At 45.6% G+C, this 21,290-nt stretch overlaps 1 protein-coding gene across 1 annotated transcript in view; it reads right to left on the bottom strand.

Moving 5' to 3' along the window:
* The window catches only part of SLC12A8 (solute carrier family 12 member 8), a 130,914-nt gene that overhangs the window by 87,731 nt on the left and 21,893 nt on the right, over positions 1-21,290 (bottom strand). Inside the window, 3 exon segments of the mRNA XM_050781415.1 lie at positions 11,508-11,739; positions 17,114-17,305; positions 20,265-20,411. Coding sequence (XP_050637372.1) covers positions 11,508-11,739; positions 17,114-17,305; positions 20,265-20,411 — 571 coding nt within the window.

Raw genomic sequence — 21,290 nt, 5'->3', positions numbered from 1 at the left:
GGGGAGGTATGTTTTAGCCACCTCAGCTGCTGGTCCTCACAGTCCACACCTCATCTCCTGCTTTCCCTTCAAGAAGCTCACCCCTAATAGTTTTAACCAGGCATGAACGGGCCCAGCAGAGACTGGCAGGTTCTCAGACCCCCTTGATCCGAAAGGAGAAAGGAAGCAGTAAGGAGTTCACCACATTCCTCCAAGGGCACCCCAGAGCCAGCAGGTGCCAGGGAGCACCAGGGAAGCAGGTGCTTTGGAGTCAGGTGCCTCTGGGTTTCAATCCTGGATGAGCCATGGACTATGCAAACTCGAGAAAGTTGCATAACCTCTCTGGGACTTTGACTTCCCTGTCTGTAGAACTGCAATAACCATCTCACCCATCTCACTCAGTTGTTTCAAAGATAAATAATCTATGCAAAGTGCCTGACACAGAGTTGGCGCTCCTTCCCAGTTCGTCGCACACATCCATATCCAAAACTAAGCAGGTGTTTGCTGTACTTTTGGCCCTCAGCTGAGTGCAGGTCGAGTGGGAAACACAGGAGGAAAAGGAGTCAGTCCTTACATCAGGGGCTAACTGAAGAAGAGTTCCAGTCCCGGCCCTGAGCCCGTGTCCAGTGTAAACGGGATGACAGTCTTGTCTCCAGGGTGTTGCCAGCCTGAGCTATGAGGTACTTGGCCTGGATTGCTTTGGTTTCCTCCACTGAGCCTGGGTGCCCATCTCTGCAGATAACAGAGCAGAGCCTGCATGAGTAGAGGCTGAAAGGCAAAGGTTCTCAACCCTGGCTGCACAGTAGCACCGGGAGCACTTGAAAATACAGACCACCAGGCCCACCCCAGAGTGCTGATTTACTTGGTCTGGGGTGGAGCTTGGGATTCTTTTCTCCGCACCTGAGGCTTCCCTGGTGCTTCTGATGTGCAGACAGGGTTAAGAACCCCAGGGATGGAGGCCAGGCTGCGAAGCTGGGGCCCCCACTTAAACAGTTCATCAGCTATTCTGAGACTTTGTTCCTTTCTGCTGGGCCAGGAAAGGGGCTGGAGACTAAGCCTGGGCTTTGAAGTTACTTCACCTCTCTAAGTCACTGTCCTGCTTCTTTGAGCAACCCAGCACACCTCCCTGCCACCGTCATCACGAAAGTCACATGAGAGCGTGCGGAAGGCCTTGCTGTGTAGCACCACCCACCCGCCAGCCCAGAAGCAGAGTGTGAACGCCAGGATCCCACAGCCATTTCACACAAAAGAGTGTTTCCTCTTAGTACCTCTGTGGGCAGCGAGGAAGGGTTGAGCCAGCTGTCCTGGGACGAGCCTTTCCAGCCATCAGAGGCCAGAAAACAAACAGTCAGAATCACTACTCCACACAGAGGCCATCCTGGGCACTGCAGGGCCCTTCCAGGCTGCCCTAGCTCACCGGAGCCCAGAAGACCCTTCCTGGCAAAGCCAGGCAGATGCTCTTCCATCACACAGCGAAGGGAGCCGCAAGGGAGGCTCAGGTACACGCCCCGCTGGGAGGACACAATTCTGGTGATAGCTAACTGCTGGCGCTTCATCTCAGGAGGATAACAGAGCCCTAGCGAAGGGGGACCCAGGCAGGTGTTCCCCACGGGGGCGTGGAGGGCTCCCTCCAGGCACCCATGGATGAGCCATCCTCACCTGTCCAGGCAGAAGAGGCCGCTGAGTCAGGCCTCACAGTCTTCCATGCAGTGTGTTCGCTCCTTGCACAAATATTTCCTGAATACCTACAACAGGCCAGCACCGTGGAAGGAAGACCCCAGGCCTGGCCCTCCGTAGCCACAGTGCAGGCCAACTGAGAGGCCCAGAGAGCAGCCAAAACATCCATGTGTTCCCTGCATCCCGAATGGAACAGCCACCTGGGGAGATTCTGGGTGTGTTTCTGGGTAAAGAATATTAATTTTTAGCGTACCCACTTTGTATGTTTGGAATTTTGTCAGAGAGGTTTTTTAAAAAATATATAGAACACTGAAAACGCCTCTTCTGGTAAATCAAATTCACTCAACAAATATGGCTCTTTCCGCTTCCAAACCAGCACACGCTGCCAAGCATTTCGCCCAGCCCAGCGCTTCTACTGCTCCCACGCTGAGGGTGCTTCACCCCAGCCGTGACCACACCTCCGAGCTCTGGGCCACCATCTTCAGCTGACCTCTCATACTAGCCTCGCCATTTCCCCCACACCTGTTCCAGCTGCCATATTCCTCCCGAGTCCCAGAACATGAAGCCACCAGCCAGCCAGCCACGTGTCAGCCTTATCCCTTTTCCTGGCCTCACCCCATGCCCCACCCCCATCTCATCTCTTTTCCACCCCAGAGGCCCTGCCCGGCTCTTTTGGGTTGCCGTAGCAGCCTCTCAAGTGAGTCCTGCCTCCTTTCTTCATCCCTATCCAGGGCCAGTTTCTCTACTGGGACCAGAGCAATCTTTCTAAATGTGAACTTGAGTCAGGTTTCCCGCTGCTCCCAAAATAAAGCCCAAGCCCCGCTGGGTGGCTGACAAAGCCTCTGCCTCCGTCCCCCTTAACAGCTCCCAGGGAATCTCCTCTAAAAAGTCTTTCCTGCCTCTCCGACTGCACGGGGAGTGCCAGGAGCCCCGGTGCCCTGTGCAAACCCCTCTCACACCACCTTCACCACTCAGTAACTTTTCTGGGTCTCCCTTACACGAAGAACAGTTAAAATGAATGAAGCGCCATGACGTGCACTAACATGGATAAATTGCAAAGATACGTTGGGTGAAAGAAAGCAAATTGCAAAATCATTCATTCACCTTTCAAATTATGTATCAAATGAAAGGATCCATGCAGTATGATACAATGTATATGAAATTTTCAAACACTAAACAATAGCAGACAGCACTTAGGGCCATCTACATATGGTAGAAAAATAAAAACACATGGGGAAGATGAGCCTCCGGACAGTGGTCCCTTGGGGGACAGGAGGGGGTCAGTGAAGGTACAGCTTAAACTACATCTGTAATACTTTATTTATTTTATGTTAAATAGAGCTCTGAAGCAAAACTGGCAAAATAATATCCATTAAATTCAGGTGGTGGAGAAATGAATATCTGTTACATTCTTTCCTATATACTTGGAAGTGTTCATCAGTACATTTTTAAACCTTTTTTTTTTTTTGGAGACAGAGTCTCCCTCTATTGCCCAGGCTGGAGTGCAATGGCACAATCTTGGCTCACTGCAACCTCCGCCTCCTGGGTTCAAGAGATTCTCCTGCCTCAGCCTCCCAAGTAGCTGGAACTACAAGCATGCACCGCACCTGGCTAATTTTTATATTTTTCATAGAGACAGGGTTTCACCATGTTGGCCAGGCTGGTCTCAAACTCCTGACCTCAGGTCATCCACCCACCTCGGCCTCCCAAAGTGCTGGATTATAGACGTTAGACACTGTGCCCAGCCTTAAAAATTTTAACAAGGAACCAGAGTCCCAAACGTCCTCATTAAAGTCCCTGGTGGCCCGAGCAGACTGTTACAGCCCCTCACCCAAAGGATCTCCACGGGCCTTGGGCCTGGCAGCCATGCGCAGACAGTCAGGAAGGCAGCCTGGAGATGTAAATATGATTTTCATCCTTGTTTTTAACCAATGAGAAAACCAAGGCTCAGAACATCTAACGTGGCTCAAGACCACACAGGGGATCCGGGATTTTAGACCATGCCTTCTTCGTGTACAATTTCCCGAACTACTTCATCCAAGAGCAAGAACTTAGGTCCAACAGAGCATGGTGAAGAGAATTCCAGAATTAGAAGCAGAGCTGTATTCATATGCTTCATAAATCAGTGAATAAACATGTTTTGGGGGGAATTGTTCAGAAAGGGCCTGAATTGGAGATCCAACCAAATGGGTAATTAATTTAGGGATAGCCCACGTGGCTCTTTGAATGCAAACAGAATGGGTTTGGGTTTTGTCCTATAGCAATAGAAAGACACTGATGCTGTTTAAGCTGGAGAGTGACCGAGACAAAGTACTGTTGTAGGAAAACTGACCTGGCTTCAGTGCATAGGTGTCAGTCACCCTTAGGAAATGGCTGGGGACAACCAAAGGGAAGATCCTCAAGGGATAAATTCGGATTTGGACATTGTCTAAATGGCCCACAGAGGAAATGACATCTGCTGATCTAAGGTGAGAACTGTGGGGTTGTAAAGGATAGAAGAGCTTAAACTAGACAGAGAAATGAAAGTTCTTTTCCAGGTTTTCCAGGCTTGGGGAATGGTGATAGGCACTCGGATGATGAGCTGATTCTTGGCTTGTTGATTAACTGGTGAAAGGGCAGTTGGGGAAGAAGAGACTAAGTAAAGAGAGGAGTGAGAAATTCAGTTTTTTTAATTTTAAACTTGAATTCAAGATGGTGACCAGACAGCCAGGTAGAAATCCGACAGGAGCTGGCGATATGAGAGCTATATTGAAGAAAGCTGGAGAAGCAGGGGAGAGGCACTGGTGCAGCAATGGTGGAAGTTTATTTCCGAGGAAAAAGGCACAAAAACAATGCTGTGATAGCAGAGGACTGAGCCCCGTGGCCTCCCTGCCCACATCAGGGAACAGGAAAACCAAGAAGCGAGCTAAGCCAGTGTTGCGTTGTGGAATAAATAGGAAGAGACCATTTCAAATTAGCATGGGTGGTCAACAGTGCAAAAAGTTTCAAGAATAAGAAATGAGTCAAGGTCCGGGGGTTGAAGATCAGGAGATTATGGGCACCTGAGACAAAGGAATCTCAGCAGACAGCAGAGGCCGTCATGCTTGCCCCACCCCTTTTACAGCTCCAAAGCAGTGACCTTGTCCTCACAGCCAAGCACAAGCCCCCTCCCTCAGCCAGCAGAAGCAGCTCCCGTCTGCTACATTCAGCGTGAGATGGACCTGTGCCTGGCCTGGCCCAACTGACCCACTTCCCACAGATGGCAGAGTGCCGTGGCAGGGCAGAGAGTGTGCAATGTGGGCTCTGGAGTGGAACCCTGTAGAGACCAGGCTACCGTCTTCCTAGATAACCAAAAACTTAAGCTTGGAGAGGCATGATTTCATTTTTAAAAGCAGAACATAGAATTCAAATGTGCCACATGTCACTTTATTTTCTAAAATGTATTTCCTCTATATTTGCCTGACTTCTATGGCAATAAAATCATTTTGGCATGACACTCATCTTACATAAATGAAAATATGAGCCAACAGAATGGCATTTTAGTAGCTGTAAGCCAAACAAATTCTTGAGAGGGTCTTGTTTAAATTAAGTTTTCATGCTATTTAGCTTTTTACAGTGAAGAAGCTCTGTGTCTTCAGAGAGCCTTATGCAATGATGCTTGTTTTTGGAAGGACAGGACAGGAGGTGAAGAAAGGAAGAGGGGCCCAGGTTGCCAGGCTGCAGATCAAAAAGTCAGGAGATGAGGAAGTGAGGGCGATGAGGAGGACCCACTGTTATGGGAAGTTTGGAGATGAGATGAGAGACAAGACATAGAGTGAGGGTGACAGGGGAAGACAACTTGAGATGGAAGGACACACTGGAGGGAAGGGTGTGCCAGGGAAAAGCATCTGACGAATGACAGTCTGCACCTGACTATGAGGCTGCCAGCCCCTTCACCCACCTCCACTCTGCTCCCCGAACTGAGGCAGCTGGGCATGTCCCTGGCAGGAGATGAGAGAATTCTTCTCTGGAGAATATGACTATACCAGAGAAAGACCTGCAGAAACGAACATTTGCGAGACTTCCAATGAAACAACGCAGTTTGTCACCGATCACCCTACTGTGATGCCCACCTGTCACAACTGCCACCCACTCGGGTTGTGGATGGAACTCCCAATCAGCTCTGTGGTGCCTCATTACCAACAATGGATGGGCAGCCAAGGACTACCAGACATTTGGAGAAAGCTGGCAGCACCTGACAGGGAGAGCAAAACAAGATTGTAGAAAAAGAAATCTGGAAAAGAAAATAGGGAAATAGAAAGCAAAAACAGAGAAAGATTATAAATGATTCAAAGAAAAAAAAAATACAAGTGGGAATAAAATACAAAAAAAAAATCCTCATTAATGTTTCAAGAAAGGCAAATTAAAAGAAAAAGTTACATTTTTTTGCCCATCACATGACAGAAACTTGAAAAATTGAGCCCCTTCAATCTTTTCCAAGGTATGGGGAATCAGTAACTTTTAGCTCCTGTTAGTGGTCATTCAGAATGCAACAACTTTGTTGGAAGGCAATCTTGTAGAACCTAACAAAGTTTTAAAAGTGTTTGACCTTTGTCCTGTGAATTCCATTTATAAGCAAAGATCCTGCAGCAATTAGCTCAAACTTTTGTACAGAATGTACACATCAGCAATATTTGTGACAGCAACAAACTGGAAAAATCTAAATACTCATCAGTAAGTTAATCTTTAAATGTAAAGTATTTTAAACCTCTAATATGGAATGGTATGTGGGTGTTTTAAAAGAATAGGAAATCCTAAATGTACTGACATTGAAGGATATCCATGATATGTTAAAGAGTGGGGAGTAGCAAAACAATGTGGAATTTAATTATACTTTTACAAAGAGCCGTGCTGCGTGTGTTTAGGTACAGGCACGTGTGCATGTGAGCTTGTGCATGTATAGAAAATAGACTGGGAAGCTATGTGCTGATCTCCCTCTGGGGAGTAGGAGTGGGAAAATGGAGTGAAGGGAAGAAACTTTCACTTTTCACTTGAAAAATTTCAGAATTTTTTTCATTTTTATGAAACAAAGACGTTGATTTTGTCTTTAAAATAAAAATAAAGAGAAAAATACAGTTTGACTTAAGTGTATTTATAACATTTTCCTGATTTTAAAATTAACTATTGTGGTTTTTAAATGTGCCTTCAAATTCTTTGACACTTTTCCATTGAAAAGGTGAAAATTAGGCCGGGCATGGTGGCTCAAGCCTGTAATCCCAGCACTTTGGGAGACAGAGGCAGGGGGATCACTTGAGGTCAGGAGTTCAAGACCAGCCTGGCCAACATGGTGATACCCTGTCTCTACTAAAAATATATAAATTACCCAGGCATGATGCCAAGTGCCTATAATCCCAGCTACTCCAGAGGCTGAGGCAGGAGAATCACCTGAACCTGGGAGGTGGCAGTTGCAGTGAGCTGAGATCCCGCCACTGCATTCCAGCCCAGGTGACAACCACAAAACTCCTTCTTTAAAAAAAAAAAAAAAAAAAAAAAAAAAAAAAAGCTCTCATCTTCTCTGTTCTCTCTCTCTCTCTCCCTGTCTCTCTCTCTCTCTGATTGTTTGCTCTGGGAGAAGTCAGTTACCCCTTGTCTTAAGGATACTAAAACAGCTCTCAGGAAAGGACCACATGGACCACTGAGGCCTCCTAACAAGAAGCAATACCAACTTGCCAGTGAGACGCTCCAGCCCCAATTAAGCCTTCAGATGACCACAACCCCTGAGGACATCTGACTGAACCTCACCAGAGATTCTGATCCAGGGCCGCCAACCAAGTCACACCCAAATTACTGGCCCACAGAAAAGGCCAGAGATAACAAATGTTTCTTGTTATCTTATGCCACTAAATTTTGGGGTAATTTGTTTGACAATAATAGGTAACTAATACATGGACCAATCTCCCTCTGGAAAGAAGTGGAGAAACTGAGTGAAGGAGGAGACTTTCATTCTTTACTTTACTTTTTACATTTTTACATTATACATTATACATTTCAGGATTGTTTGGAATTGTTTCATTTTTTATATTTAAAGAAATGGGAAGAAATAAAGTTAGGCTTAAGTGTACTTTAAAAAACTTTTTTTCTGATTTTAAAAGTAACACTGGTCAGGTGTGGTGGCTCACACCTATAATCCCAGCACTTTGTGAGACTGAGGCGGGTGGATCACCTAAAGTCAGGAGTTCGAGACCAGCCTTGCCAACATGGTGAAACACTGTCTCTACTAAAAATACAAAAATTAGTCAGATGTGATGGTGCATGCCTGTAATCCCAGCTACTTGGGAGGCTGAGGCAGAAGAATTGCTTGAACCCAGGAGACGGAGGTTGTAGTGAGCCAAGATTGCACCACTGTACTCCAGCCTGGGCAACAAGGGTGAAACTCCGTCTCAAAAACAAACCAAAAAAACCAAAAAACCACTGGCAAAAAGGGACAAAGTTGGAGGATAGATGCTAACCAACTTTAAGACTTACTATAAAGCTGTAGTAATCAAGACAGTATGGTATTGGAGACAGAATAGACAGACAGAGCAATGGAAGAGAAAAGAGAGCCCAGAAACACACAAATACAGTCAACTGATATTTGACAAAAGCACAAAAGCAACTCAATGGAGACAGGAGAGTCTTTTCAACAACTGAAGCTGGAACAACTGGATATTCATGTGCCAAAAAAAACAAAAAACAAAAAACCCAAAACAATCAGGACACTCATCTTACACCCTTCACAAAATGTTAATTCAATCTGGATCATAGACCTAAATGTCAAACAAAACCTCTAGAATGAGAAAATCTAGGAGTTTAGCAAAGAGATTTTAGGTATAGCACACAAGGACCCAAGACATGATCCATGGAAAAACATTGATAAGATAGACTGCATTACAGTTTAAAACTTCTGCTCTGCAAAAGACACTGTTAAGAGAATGAAAGAACCCCAGACTGGGGAGAAAAAAATTGCAAAACACACACATCTGATAAAGGGCTTGAATCCAAAATATACAAAGAACTCTTAAAACTCAATGGTGGCTGGGCATGGTGGCTCATGCCTATAATCCCAGCACTTTGGGAGGCCGAAGCAGGTGGATCTCTTGAGGCCAGGAGTTCAAGACCAGCCTGGCCGACATGGTGAAACCCCATCTCTGATAAAAATACAAAAAATTAGTCAGGTGTGATGATGTGCACCTGTAATCTCAGCAACTTGGGAGGCTGAGGCACAAGAATTTCTTAAACCCGGGAGGCAGAGGTTGCAGTGAGCCAAAATCATGCCACTGTACTCCAGCCTGGGTGACAGAGCAAGACCCTGTCTCAAAACAAAACAAAACAACTCAATGATAGGAAAAAAAAAAAAAAAAAAACACCAGTTTTTTAAAAGGGCAAAAGATCTTGACAAACACTTCACCAAAGGTAATATACAGATGGCAAACAAGCATAAAAAACACAGTCAATATCATATGTCATTAGGGAATTGCAAATTAAAACAATGATGCGCTATTACTGGGCATCTACTAGAATTACTGAAAAACAAAAACAAAAACAAAAAAACTGATAATACCAAATGCTGATGAGGATGTGGAGCAACAGGAACTCTCATTCATTGTTAGTGGGAATGCAAAATGGTACAGCCACTTTAGAAGACAGTTTGACAGTTTCTTGCAAACATAGTCTTACCATATGCTCCAACAATGATGCATCTAGGTATTTATCCAAATGAATTAAAAATGTATCCTCACAAAAACCTGAACATGGATGTTTATATCAGTTTTATTCATAATTGCCAAAAACTGGAGGTAACCAAGATGTCCTTCAGTGGGTGAATGGATAAACTGTGCTACATCCAGTTTCTTTTTATTCAGCAATAAAAGGAAATGGGTTATCAAGCCAGAAAAAGACATGGAGGAATCTTAAGTGCATATTACTAGTGAAAGAAGCCAAACTGAAAATGCTACATACTGTATGGTTCCAACTATACAACATTCTGGAAAAGGCAAAACTATGGAAACAGTAAAAAGATCAGTGGTTGCCAGAAGTTGGGAAGCATTAAGAGGCAAGGCACAGGGAATTTTTAAGGCAGTGAAACTCATCTGTATGATGCTGTAATGTTGCATACATAACATTGTACATTGTCAAAATCCATAGACTGTGTAACGATGAATGAACCCTAAACTATTAGCAATAACATATCAATATTGGTTCATCACTTCCCATCAATGTACCACATTAATACAAGATATTAATAATAGGGGAAACTGTGGTGGGGGAGGGAGAAAAGGGGTATGTGGGAACTTTTGTACTATTTGCTTAATTTTCCATAAACCTAAAACTGCTCTAAAAGTAAATCTATTAATTAAAAAAAAATAGTAACGCTGGTCAATGGAAGGAAAAGTAGAAATAAAATAATTTAGCCACATAGAATCTCAACAGAAAGATAGTCACTATTAGGCATAGTTCCTTCCAGTCTTTTTTTCAAATGTCTATGTATATGTCCTCATTTTTTAAGAGCTGAAATCACTCTGCTAAATTCATTCTGAAGGTTTATAGTTTGGTTTCAGTTTGGATTTTTAACCACAAAGAAAATATCCCATATGAAACATCAGTGATACCAAAAACAGATTCTTGAGGGGCCAGTTGCTATGGGAATGACTGAAAATAAATTTCATTTCACACTACACTCTACTAATGTATTGACCAGAAGGAAGGAAAAATATTTGGAGTAACTTAGAAGAGCAGCCAAGAAAACTTCTAATCAAGAAGAAGGAAAATACATCAGGCTAGTGTGAGGTTTCAAAGAAGCCAGTAGTATCGCCTTGCAATTTAACTAATTAAGCTCTTCCAGCAACTGTGTCACTGGAGGGGGAAGTACCAGGAATCAGGGACCCTGAATGGACTCTGTCTTTCCTTCACTGACAGTCTGATGGGCCAAAGGCCAGCAATCTCCCTCCATATATGGGCCATCTCTGCAGGGTGGTACACGGCCAGGAAAAAAAAAAAAAATCACCGTTTCCTTCCTGGAGATGCGTCAAATATTTAGCAAGCTGCAAGGCCTGGGCTCCAGGTGATCAGCATGGACATCACATTGGCCCCGAGCAAAGAGTGGACCCCAGGGTTAACCCTTTAGGTGCCGGATCATTGGGCCATCTGAAGGTTCCTGGGGAGGGACTAGGATGTCAGAGGGTAGGGGATACTCAGGGAGTTCAGAGGAGTGACAATTTTCCAACAGAAGATTTTAACATGCTCAGAAGTAATAAGGCCAGATGAGTGGATGCCAACCAAATGCTGACCTTCCCACAACCAACATTTTTCTAAAAGACAGGACTGTGTAGAGGCACATCGGGGTGGCCTCCAAAGGGAAAAGCAGAGTTGCTGTCACAGAAAGACATCGTGTCATCATGCAAAAACAGGCCCCGCTTCTCACCTCAGGGAACAGCTTTAGCATCAAACAGATCTTGCTAAATAATATATATATTTTTTTATTTAGTAGAGACAGGGTTTCACCACGTTGGTCAGGCTGGTCTCAAACTCCTGACTTCAGATGATCCACCTGCCTCGGCCTCCCAAAGTGCTGGGATTACAGGCATGAGCCACCGTGCCTGGCCTGGTTTTTTAATAGCAAGAAAATAAAAGGACACATAGAAAATGTGCTAGGCGACGTCTGTGTGAAGAGGAGCTTCCAACCTCATGAAGCTGCTCTAAGACACACCCGCTCACCTGATCCAGGAACAGCCCACAGCAATTGTAGGTAAAGCCTATGGGGGTTAGGGGGAGATGGGGTTGGCAAATTCACCCTACAAACATCTATAAAGCAGTGAAGATCTATAAGGCCACATACTGGACTCCGAAAGGCTTACCTGGGTCCAGGTGGGTGAAAGAACCCACCACAAAGTCCAGTGTGGACACAGCCAGCAGGAACAGCAACAGCAGCTGGAGGCGGATTATCCATTTGACACCCGCGAGGTTAATGCCCAGCAAGGCCAGAAGCACCGCAACTGAAATTCCTCGCACAGCCCAGATATTCCTGAGGCCCAGCAAATCTGAGATGGATTCAGCAAAGCCGGTGATGTACATGGCACCTGCAACACACTGACACGCGATTCCAGGTAGAAGAGTCAGCAGGACAGAAAGGCATGGGCCCACAGGCAGAACCACTCAGCGCTGAGAACCCTGCACCCCCATCGGATGCGCTCACTGGCACCGAGGCTCAGCGCCTGGGACCAGCACGGGGTTAAAGCAGCCCTTCCCACCTGTGAACTTGCCTCAGGCCCCATTTCTGCTTGTCTACATCTCAACTAAAGAATGAAGGAGGAACCCAAGCTGAGAGCCGGCTGTCAGTGGTAACAAAGATGAAAAGACTATGGGAGGAAGAAGATGGGACACTGGGCCAAAGAGGCCTCCAGATTTCTCGGTCCGAGTTATTCAAGTACTAAATATAGAACAAGAACACACAGGAGGTCCCATCTACAGAGCCTTAAAAGGGCACTGCAGTAAACCAGATTTTTCTTCATTTCTCTGTAGGTCAGTATTATTTTTGAAATTATCTAAAACTTAGCAATAGAAAAAAAAAGTGAGTGGTACATCTTTTTCAATGTCATATGTGACAAAGGCTACCCAAGGACTATCTAGGTGAATGTACTTCATTGTACTTACTATTTGCTGTTGATTAAATGCATTATATGCCCCAGATTTAATAAAGTTACATGTTACCTTATGGATTTTTTCCAGTACAGATGCAAATAACTTCTGTCCAGTGGAACATATAACCCAAAAGATAAGGATTTGTTGTCCTGTAAGACATTAGCTGGTTTTCTATCTAACCCATCAATCTTATCCTAACATTTATTTATTCAACTGCCTAACTATGAATTTACAAATTTGACCTCTATCCACCCAGCATCCTTCACAACTGCTCTTTAACATCTTATTGGCTCCTCTATTAATTCATAAATAAAATCCCTGGTCCAGGTGAGGCTTCCTATGAATATTTGTTATATAATCTTTTTAAAAAAATAAAAATGAAATGAAATCCTTGGCACATGTTTTTCTTATATTTGCCTGAGTGTCATGATTTTATCTTTTAGGAAATATTTGAAAGATCATTTCAAATTAAATTGTTGAAAATAACATCAGTCTCACTTTTCCTAATTCCTCAGCTTCAGCCTCCTTCTCTCCTCGGGTTTGTCCTTCACTGCCCCCAGGGCCAGCTGGTCACTCTTATCACTGTAGCCCTGCCCTTGCCATTCTCTGGGAACAAATTCTATTAGGGCCTCATGCATTCAAGTCCCTCCTTTTCCATGAATTCCTCAACCTCCTTTTCTGAATAAATAGTAAGCAAACTGCTAGGGCCATACAATTAATTATCTGGTTCCATATTCTATTATCATGTCATGCACATAAGTTTGTCTGCTCACCCCACCACCAAGAATGCAAATATCTTAAAAAATTGTTTATGCTGATTATACCTCTTCAAGTACTTGCATTTGCTAAGTATGTTGCAAGCATTCGATAAATATTTTGTGATATGCTGATCATATAAAAGGTGCTCTGGGAAGCAGGCTCCATGAGTTCCAGCACTTTCATGTAAAGGCAAGAGAGTAATACAACTTCTGGATTTGAGAGGAGCTTGTGAACAAAGCCCCATTCTTCAGTGAGATCAGCTCACTTTGCAACTAGGCACATGTCCTGTTTGTCAGCATCCCCCAAATTTACACACTTAGCTTAACAGTTATTCCAGCATCCCATAATGACAAACATTTCTATCCATATTAGGGTGAGGTGGAAAGCCCAAGAAATGTGAAGGAATTACAATCATTTCTGAGAGAGAGAGAAAGAGAAAGAGAGAGAGAGAGACTAATATTTTCCTGCATTCATCTCAGAACTCAAACTTCCTCTTTACTAAACACCAAGAGTGTGATGTGTGATAGTGAGGTTATTTCATCAGTATTTGGCCAGGTCAACAGGACTCCTCATGGTCAAAATTATCTGAGCAAAAGAAAGAAAAGAAATGACAAAAATGTAGCAATGAATACCATTAATATGGGCACCATTTTCCCAGGTACCTGACGTCTCTGGCATGCAGAGGATGATGCCATGGGACCATTTGCATCTGAAGCGTCCAAACTGATTTTTTTTTCCTAGCAGTAGAACAATTTGCTCATGCAAAGTGAGCCAAGCTGTAAATGCTGCCTTTTGTTCCCAGTAACTCCAGTGGATCTCATCTTTCTGGTTTGTATCTAAAATTGCTTTTTAGCCCAAAGTTGCCAGCAACAGGGGATGGGGCAGGGTAGGGGGCAGGGGAAGCTCCTCAGGAGGCTTGTAAGGGCATGGTGGTTAGGAGCATGAACTGCGAAGCCAAAATATCTAAGGCCAAATCCTAGCTGACTTGGGAAAGCGTTTTAACCTCTCCATGAAACACAGATAATGATAGTAACCTTCAGAAGGTTACTGTAAGAACTAAATGAGATGATTTATGTAAAGTCCTAGAACAATATCTGACTGATAGAGTTGTAGAAACAATAGCTACCACCTGTAATCCCAGCACTTTGGGAGACCAAGGTGAGCAGATCACCTAAGGCCAGAAGTTTGAGACTAGCCTGGGCAATGTGGTGAAACTCCATCTCTACTAAAACTAAAAATAAGCCGGGCGCAGTGGTGCGCACCTGTAGTCCCAGCTACTTGGGAGGCTGAGGCAGGAAAATCACTTGAACCCAGGAGACAGAGGTTGCAGAAAGCCGAGATCACGCCACTGCACTCCAGCCTGGGCAGAAAATAATAATAATAATAATAGCTACCATCATTATCATTATGACTTTGTTATTATTCACAACTGAAGAAGAGGAAGCAGCAGCTAGCTGTGAATATCATAAGATACTTTGTTGATGCTAAATAGATGATGGCACCATCACTGGAAATTTGCAATATAAGTTGTAAATAAGGATGCTTGAAACCAAAGAGACTTACTTTAAGGAAAGCAATAACAGCCCAAAATTAAACCATCTTCTCAAAATGAGTCTAGGGGTAGAAATGAATGAGGGACCAGAAAAACAATAGAGAAAATCAGCAAACCAATAATTAGTTCTTGGTAGACACACCTTTATCTAGACTGATCAAGAAAAAAGAAACAGACGATTATTTAAATTAGGAATGCAAGGGGAGACATTACCACCAACCTTACAAAAATAAAAAGGATTATAAGAAAATCCATAGACAATTAATATGCCAATGCATTAGATAACCTACATGAAGTGAACAAATTCATGGCCAAGTGTGGTGGCTTATGCCTGTAATCCCAGCACTTTGGGAGGTTGAGGTGGGCGGATTACCTCAGATCGGGAGTTCAAGACCAGCCTGACCAACATGGAGAAACCCCGTCTCTACTGAAAATACAAAATTAGCTGGGCATGGTGGCGCATGCCTGTAATCCCAGCTACTCGGGAGGCTGAGGCAGGAGAATTGCTTGAACCCGGGAGGCAGAGATTGTGGTGAGCTGAGATCACACCATTGCACTCCAGCCTGGGAGGCAAGAGCAAAACTCTGTCTCAAAAAAAAAAACAAAAAAAACCCCAGATTAAAAAAAAGAAGAAGAAGAAAAAAGAAATAGACAAAATCCTAGAAAGATACAAACTATCAAAACTGAATCAAGAAGAAGTAGAAAATCAGAATATGCCTATATAAGTAAAGAGATTCCATTAGTAACCAAAAAAGTTTCTATCAAAAAAAAACCCAGGACCAGATGGCTTCATGGCCAAATTCTACCATATGTTTAAAGAATTAACACCAACCCTTCACAAACTCCTCCAAAAAATAGAGAAGGAGGCAACACCTTCCAACTCACTCTGTGAGGCCAGAATTAGCCTGACACCAAAACCAGACAAAGAATCACAAGGAAACTACAGACCAGTATCCCTCATGAATATATACACGAAAATCCTCCACAAAATGTTAACAATCCAAACTCGGCAATTTATAAAAAGGATTACACAGTAACCACACCCTGATCAGGGACTCCCGGCCTGCGTCAGCTAAAAGCACAGGCACTCCAGAGACAGTGACCGGGGGACTCTAATGTTTGGGACCAAGGCCCAAGTGGAAAGGCGGCAAAACAGCTGGGATGCTGGTGCAATGGTGTCTCAGGCTGTGGCTGCCAATGCTTAGAAAACATCTTATTTGTGAACATCTTTTTTCCAAATCAGCCCACATAAGGAGGACTCTCAGCAGCCCAGCTCCCTCTCTTTGTCCAGGGGTGTTCACGCCGGTGTCCACCCATGGCATCTGCTTCTAGAGGCTCACTTGGTGTCTGCACCGAGAGGGGGAAAGCAGGACTTTGCCTACCTTGCAGCCTGGTTGGCTATAAAATAGCAGAGAAGTAAAATATATATATATATATATCCACACACACACACACACACACACACCCCAAATCCCCAGGGTAATAAAGTAAACTGACCATTTATTACTCCCCTTTCCAACTGCTATACTTAAAGAACTTTCTGCAGTCAAGGCAAGTGCTTTTTAAGAGTGCAGAGGCCATCCATTTGCCTTCCCTGCACTGTCCTAGACACACACGCACCCCCACCACCCACACATGCACACACGCGGCTCTGCGCCGTTCGAGAATCAGATGTATTTATGCTGAAGCACCCTGCTCCTGCTGCCTAAAAATAAAAGAAACAAAACCGATGCTTTCTCTGGGGAGATTCTTGCACACTCTTACTTAGACAAATTCTTCTCTTTAAACTGTTTTTTCAACCACCCACCACCATTTGCACTCTCATAAAAGCCTTTTTCAATCCAAGAAATGCTGACAAAGAACTGCTTCTTAATGTCTGTACTTTGTTCCCTCAGCATTAAGTCACCATGCCTGTGTTTTAGCTAAAAAAGCCTTAGGATTTCCCCCTACTCGCTTGTTTTCGGAGTGCCTTCGTCCATTCTGATGAAGCAGGTTCCTCATTAACATTCTTCCTCTCAGACCGGGCGTCCACACAAGGGGCTGCCGGCCTCCCTGTAAAGGCCACCCAAGCTATCAAATGCTGTCGGGGAGCTCCAGCTCATTTGAGAAGTGCCTGCTTCTAGCAAAGCCCTTTGGCACAGGCAAAATACCTGCTTTCAGTAAAAAAGCACCCCAGGGCCCAGACCACCTGGCTGCCACCCGGGCTTCAGCCACTGTCATACATGCTGGTCCCCAGATTGAACAGCGAGAATGTGCTGGCCAGGCCCTGCCCCGCGGTCACATCAGGCATCCCAGAGGCGGGTGTGGCAGAGGGAAAGGAGTGCTGGACTAACGGATCAGGCCCCAGATGGTGACTTGGCTCTCTGCTGAGTTCCCCTCAGAGCCCCAGCCTGCTCGTCTGTCACATGGAGCAATCGTCCCCACCCTCACCTCTCACCAGGTCAAGTGAGGAAATGGACAAGAAAGCGGCAGAGAGCCAGGCAGGGGAAGTGTCCCGGGCGCGGGTCTCACCTGGCCAAACACATAGAGCAGCCCGATGGTGCCTCCCGTCTGCCCACCCAGGACCGAGGAGATCATGGAGTAGACGCCACCGCTGCCGATGCTGCTGCGCTCCCCGACACCAATGCCAGACAGCACCGTGACGAGGGCCACCAGGACGACGAAGGACACCAGGAACATGCCTAAGAGCACTCCCGTGTTTCCCTGCAGCAGAATAGCAAGGAGCGAGACTAGGTTAGGCGAGAAGGCCCCGCCAGCTCCCTGCTGGGAGCACTGACCACCTCCCCTCCTCCCACAGCATTGGAATGGGGGCCGGGAGTGAGGGCACAGAGTCAGGACAACTAAAAAGGACAAAGCAAGCACCACAAGAGCCAAGGCCAGGAAGCAGTTCTAACTGAAGGGAAGCGTCCTGGCTGCAAATTCTTCAATGACTCTCGCACTCTACTCGCACTGTAGAGTACAGTCAGAGCTGCCGATGCCCCCACAAGGTGCCTCCTAATCTCGCTTTGTGCCTAACATGCAGCCGCAAGTTCTCTCCCCACTCCCACCCTTCCCTATGCTGACTCCCTGCCTGGAAGGCCTCTCCTGCTCATTCTCTATCTTTGTCAGGTTATCTGCAGCATATCCTTTAGGCCTGTGTTTAGGATTTCTCACCAGGAAGCTGGCCCTGTAACCCTTTCTCTGGGCTCCTCCAGTGCCGGGGCTTAGTGCTTTTCACAGGACTTGCCAAACTGAGTCTGTTTCCAAGCCGGTTTTGACGTCTAGACTGTGAGCTCCAGGTAAGGATGGCATGGTTTAGATGTTTGGATTTGGATCCCCTCCAAATCTCAGGTCAAAATGTGATCCCACTGTTGGAGGTGGGGCCTGGTGGGAGGTGTTTGGGTCATGGGGGTGGACCCCTTGTGAACGGCTTGGTGTCCTCCCACGGTAATGGGGGAGTTCTCACTCTGTTCGTTCGCAGGAGAGCTGGTTGTTTAAAAGAGGCTGGCACCTCTCTTGCCTTCTGTCTGGCTATGTGGCACGCCTGCTCCCTCATCACCTTCCCCCATGAGTGAAAGCTTTCCGAGGCCTCACCAGATGCAGATGCTGGTGCCATGCTTCTTGTACAGTCTGCAGAACTGTGAGCTAAATAAACCTCTTTTCTTTATAAATTAGCCTCAGGTATTCCTTTATAGCAATGCAACATGGACTAATACGGAGCAGGATCATGTTTTCTTCCCCTTCATATTCTCAGTGCTTAGCATAACCTCCACAAAATCGGTGTTCATTAAATGCTTGTTGAGCGAATAAACAAACACATGCACGCCTGGAGATGAACACATGTAGATAGATACATTTCAGTGTGAAAAGCAAGAGTTCCTGAGAGGAAATGGACACAGCACATCTAAGAAGGAGCTGTAACGTCACATATTTTGCAATAGGAAGCAAGGAAGACTCCTGATAGTCAAGACTCCACGTGTTGCAGGTGCTGGAGAGAGAACTAGGAGTGAGCAGAGCCAGTTCAAGAGCTGGGTGACCTAACATGAGCTGGAAAATTGCCCTGGAAGTCAGTTGTACTCTGTTCCAGTGTTCATAATATAATGCTCAGGGGCTCCACTGCTGATCTGAGACCCACCCTGGCTGTGGTTAAGGCTGAACCCTGAGCTGAGGATCTGAGTGTGGCATAGAATGAGAGCTTAGGAAGATCTGACCTTGCCCAGACTTCTTATGGGGGCTAAGAATCCTGTACATCCCACTATAAAGGAGTTTATATCTCCCGAAATTTGCCCATGTAATGGTTAATTTTATATGTCAACTTGGCTAGACTATGGCAACTAACTGTTTAGTCAAACACTAGTCTCAATGTTGCTGTAAAAGTGATTTTCGGATGTGATTAATATTTACTATCAGTTGACCTTAATTAAGTAAAGGAGATTACTCTCCATAGTATGGGTGGGCCTTATCTAATCAGTTGAAGGCCTTACAAGCAAAGACTGGTTTCCTAAAGAAGAATGAATTCTGCCTCCAGGCTGCAACACAGAAGTTCTTCCTGCATTTCCAGCCTTCAGACTCAAGACTGCAGCATCAATCCTTACCTGCTAATATATACCTGATATACTTACATCTCCTGCTGGCATTGGCCTGTTTCTCTGGAGAATCCTGACTAGTAGATTCAACACCTTGAATGGCCTCCTCTCTTTCGCCCATCTAGTCCAGCTCACCCTTCAAAGCCTGGCTCAACCACATCTCCTCCAGGAAGCCTTCCTGGACACCTCAGTGACTGCAGCACTCATAGCCTGTTCCACCCCAAGGGACTTAATGCTGTTTTAAGAACTCTCCTAATGTGATATCTACCCATCATGGTTGTTAGCTCATGAGGCGGGGCGGGGAGGAGAAGAGGGGATGAGGCCCCAGGCCATGTCTTGTCTTTTGTAATCCCATTGGCACTAAGGAGTGCTTGGCCCACAGCAGGCGCTCAGCCATGTTTAGATGGTGACTGGCTTGCCTTTTGTTCTGCACACCTGTGTGGTCTACTGAAGTCCCACTGCATGAGATGGCACTGTGTGTGGGACTGAGAACACCTGCTCCAGGCACACATCTGCTTGGAAGGTCCTAGGATGCTTTTGCATAAGACTTAAAGAAGAGGCCTTTTGTTCCTTCTACAGAGGGAGATGAACTGACCCCCAGGATCTCACACAGCAGAGTGCGTCCTAGGCGATCCATCCCTAGAGGTAGGCGGCCCACACCTATGACCAAGCATCCTCATGCACAGTCGTACCCACAGGGTTGCGGTACAGTAGGGGAAGGCAACCCTGTGGGCGGGCCCAAGATGAAGTGAAGAATACCAGGAAAACTACAGAGGGCCACAAGCTGGAGGCAAAATTGCCATCAATGATCTCTCCGACCCATCTGGAGTCCCACCCATGATGACCCCTGACTTCTGTGCTCCTATTCCACAGTTAAATCTACAGCGTGAGGTTTCCATCGCAACCTCAGAAGCCTATGTTCGTAGGATGCTCATTTAACAAGCAATGCTAGCTATTCACTGTGCTTGCTTCTGTTTCATGTTTCAGGAGTATCTGTGCTTCAGGAATCTGTGGCCTGCACTGTAGAATGCCAAGAGGGGCAGAGCTTTCCTGTCTCAGGCCCGTGAGAGGCCCCAGGCCACTAGCTCAGCACTCACCACCAGCCAGCCTGTCCTCAGGAAGAGCACAACCCCAAAGATGTTGATCATGCAGGATGTGAACACACCATCCCAGGTCCCAAACAGCACAGGCTCCCATACGAACAGCTGGCTCTTCCACCAGGGCTGGGGCTGGGCCAGGGCCTCCTGCAAACAGAACACACAGAAATCAGCTGAGGGGAGGGCCAGGGATAGCATGGGGAGGGAGTGAGAGTGGAACAGGAGGAGGGAGGTCGGAGAACTCAGCTTAAAAACAATCCTGTCTTATTGTGCCAGGGCAAGTGTGTGTGTATACACACATGCACACACACACACACACACACACATATCCTGAAGCATACCTCTACAAAAGGGTCACTGTTCTCTCATAACAACAGTGATTCCCGTACCCACATGTAGCAGAGACTCATTGTTCACAAACCTAGTCCTTTCCCTCTAGTCATCATTCAAGTAGCCAGGGAGTCAGGTAGACTCCCAGCCTCTTTGCAGCTAGAGGTGGCTGTGTGACTGAGTTCCAGCCCATGGAATGCGGGCAGAAGCACTAGATGATGCTTCTAAGTGAGTGTAAGATTCTGGGTTTCACCTCCTGGGGCTCATGGTCATGAGCCCTCTTCATCCTCCAGTCCTAGCAGGGACAGCAGCTTCCGGCAGTTACTAACCTATGGCCAACCTTACTGGGTGCTCTTTGCTCCTTCAGCCCTTCTAACACCTCTGCAATCAGCCCTGTCGATGAGATTCCCTGTTTAAAATGACTGGAGTTGTTTTCCGACTGAGCACTGATACCAGTGATCTCTGCTGATACCCCAGGATTCTACAGCATTATTGGACAATTGGAATCAGAGGCGAATAACACATCAACAGATTCCTTGCTCGTTTTTCCAATTCACAAATAACAAAGGCACTTATAAACACTCAAATGGAAACCCTTTACTAAAAAAACCATAACTTTGTGGACATACTAAAATGATCTTAAACAAAACCAGTAGCAACTCACACTGTGAACGCTCTTATGTAGATCTGGCAATT

This window comes from Macaca thibetana, chromosome 2, assembly GCF_024542745.1.
Source record: "Macaca thibetana thibetana isolate TM-01 chromosome 2, ASM2454274v1, whole genome shotgun sequence".
NCBI lineage: Eukaryota > Metazoa > Chordata > Mammalia > Primates > Cercopithecidae > Macaca > Macaca thibetana.
The sequence above is the reverse complement of the archived record's forward strand: the minus strand, read 5'-3'. Positions and strand labels throughout refer to the sequence as shown.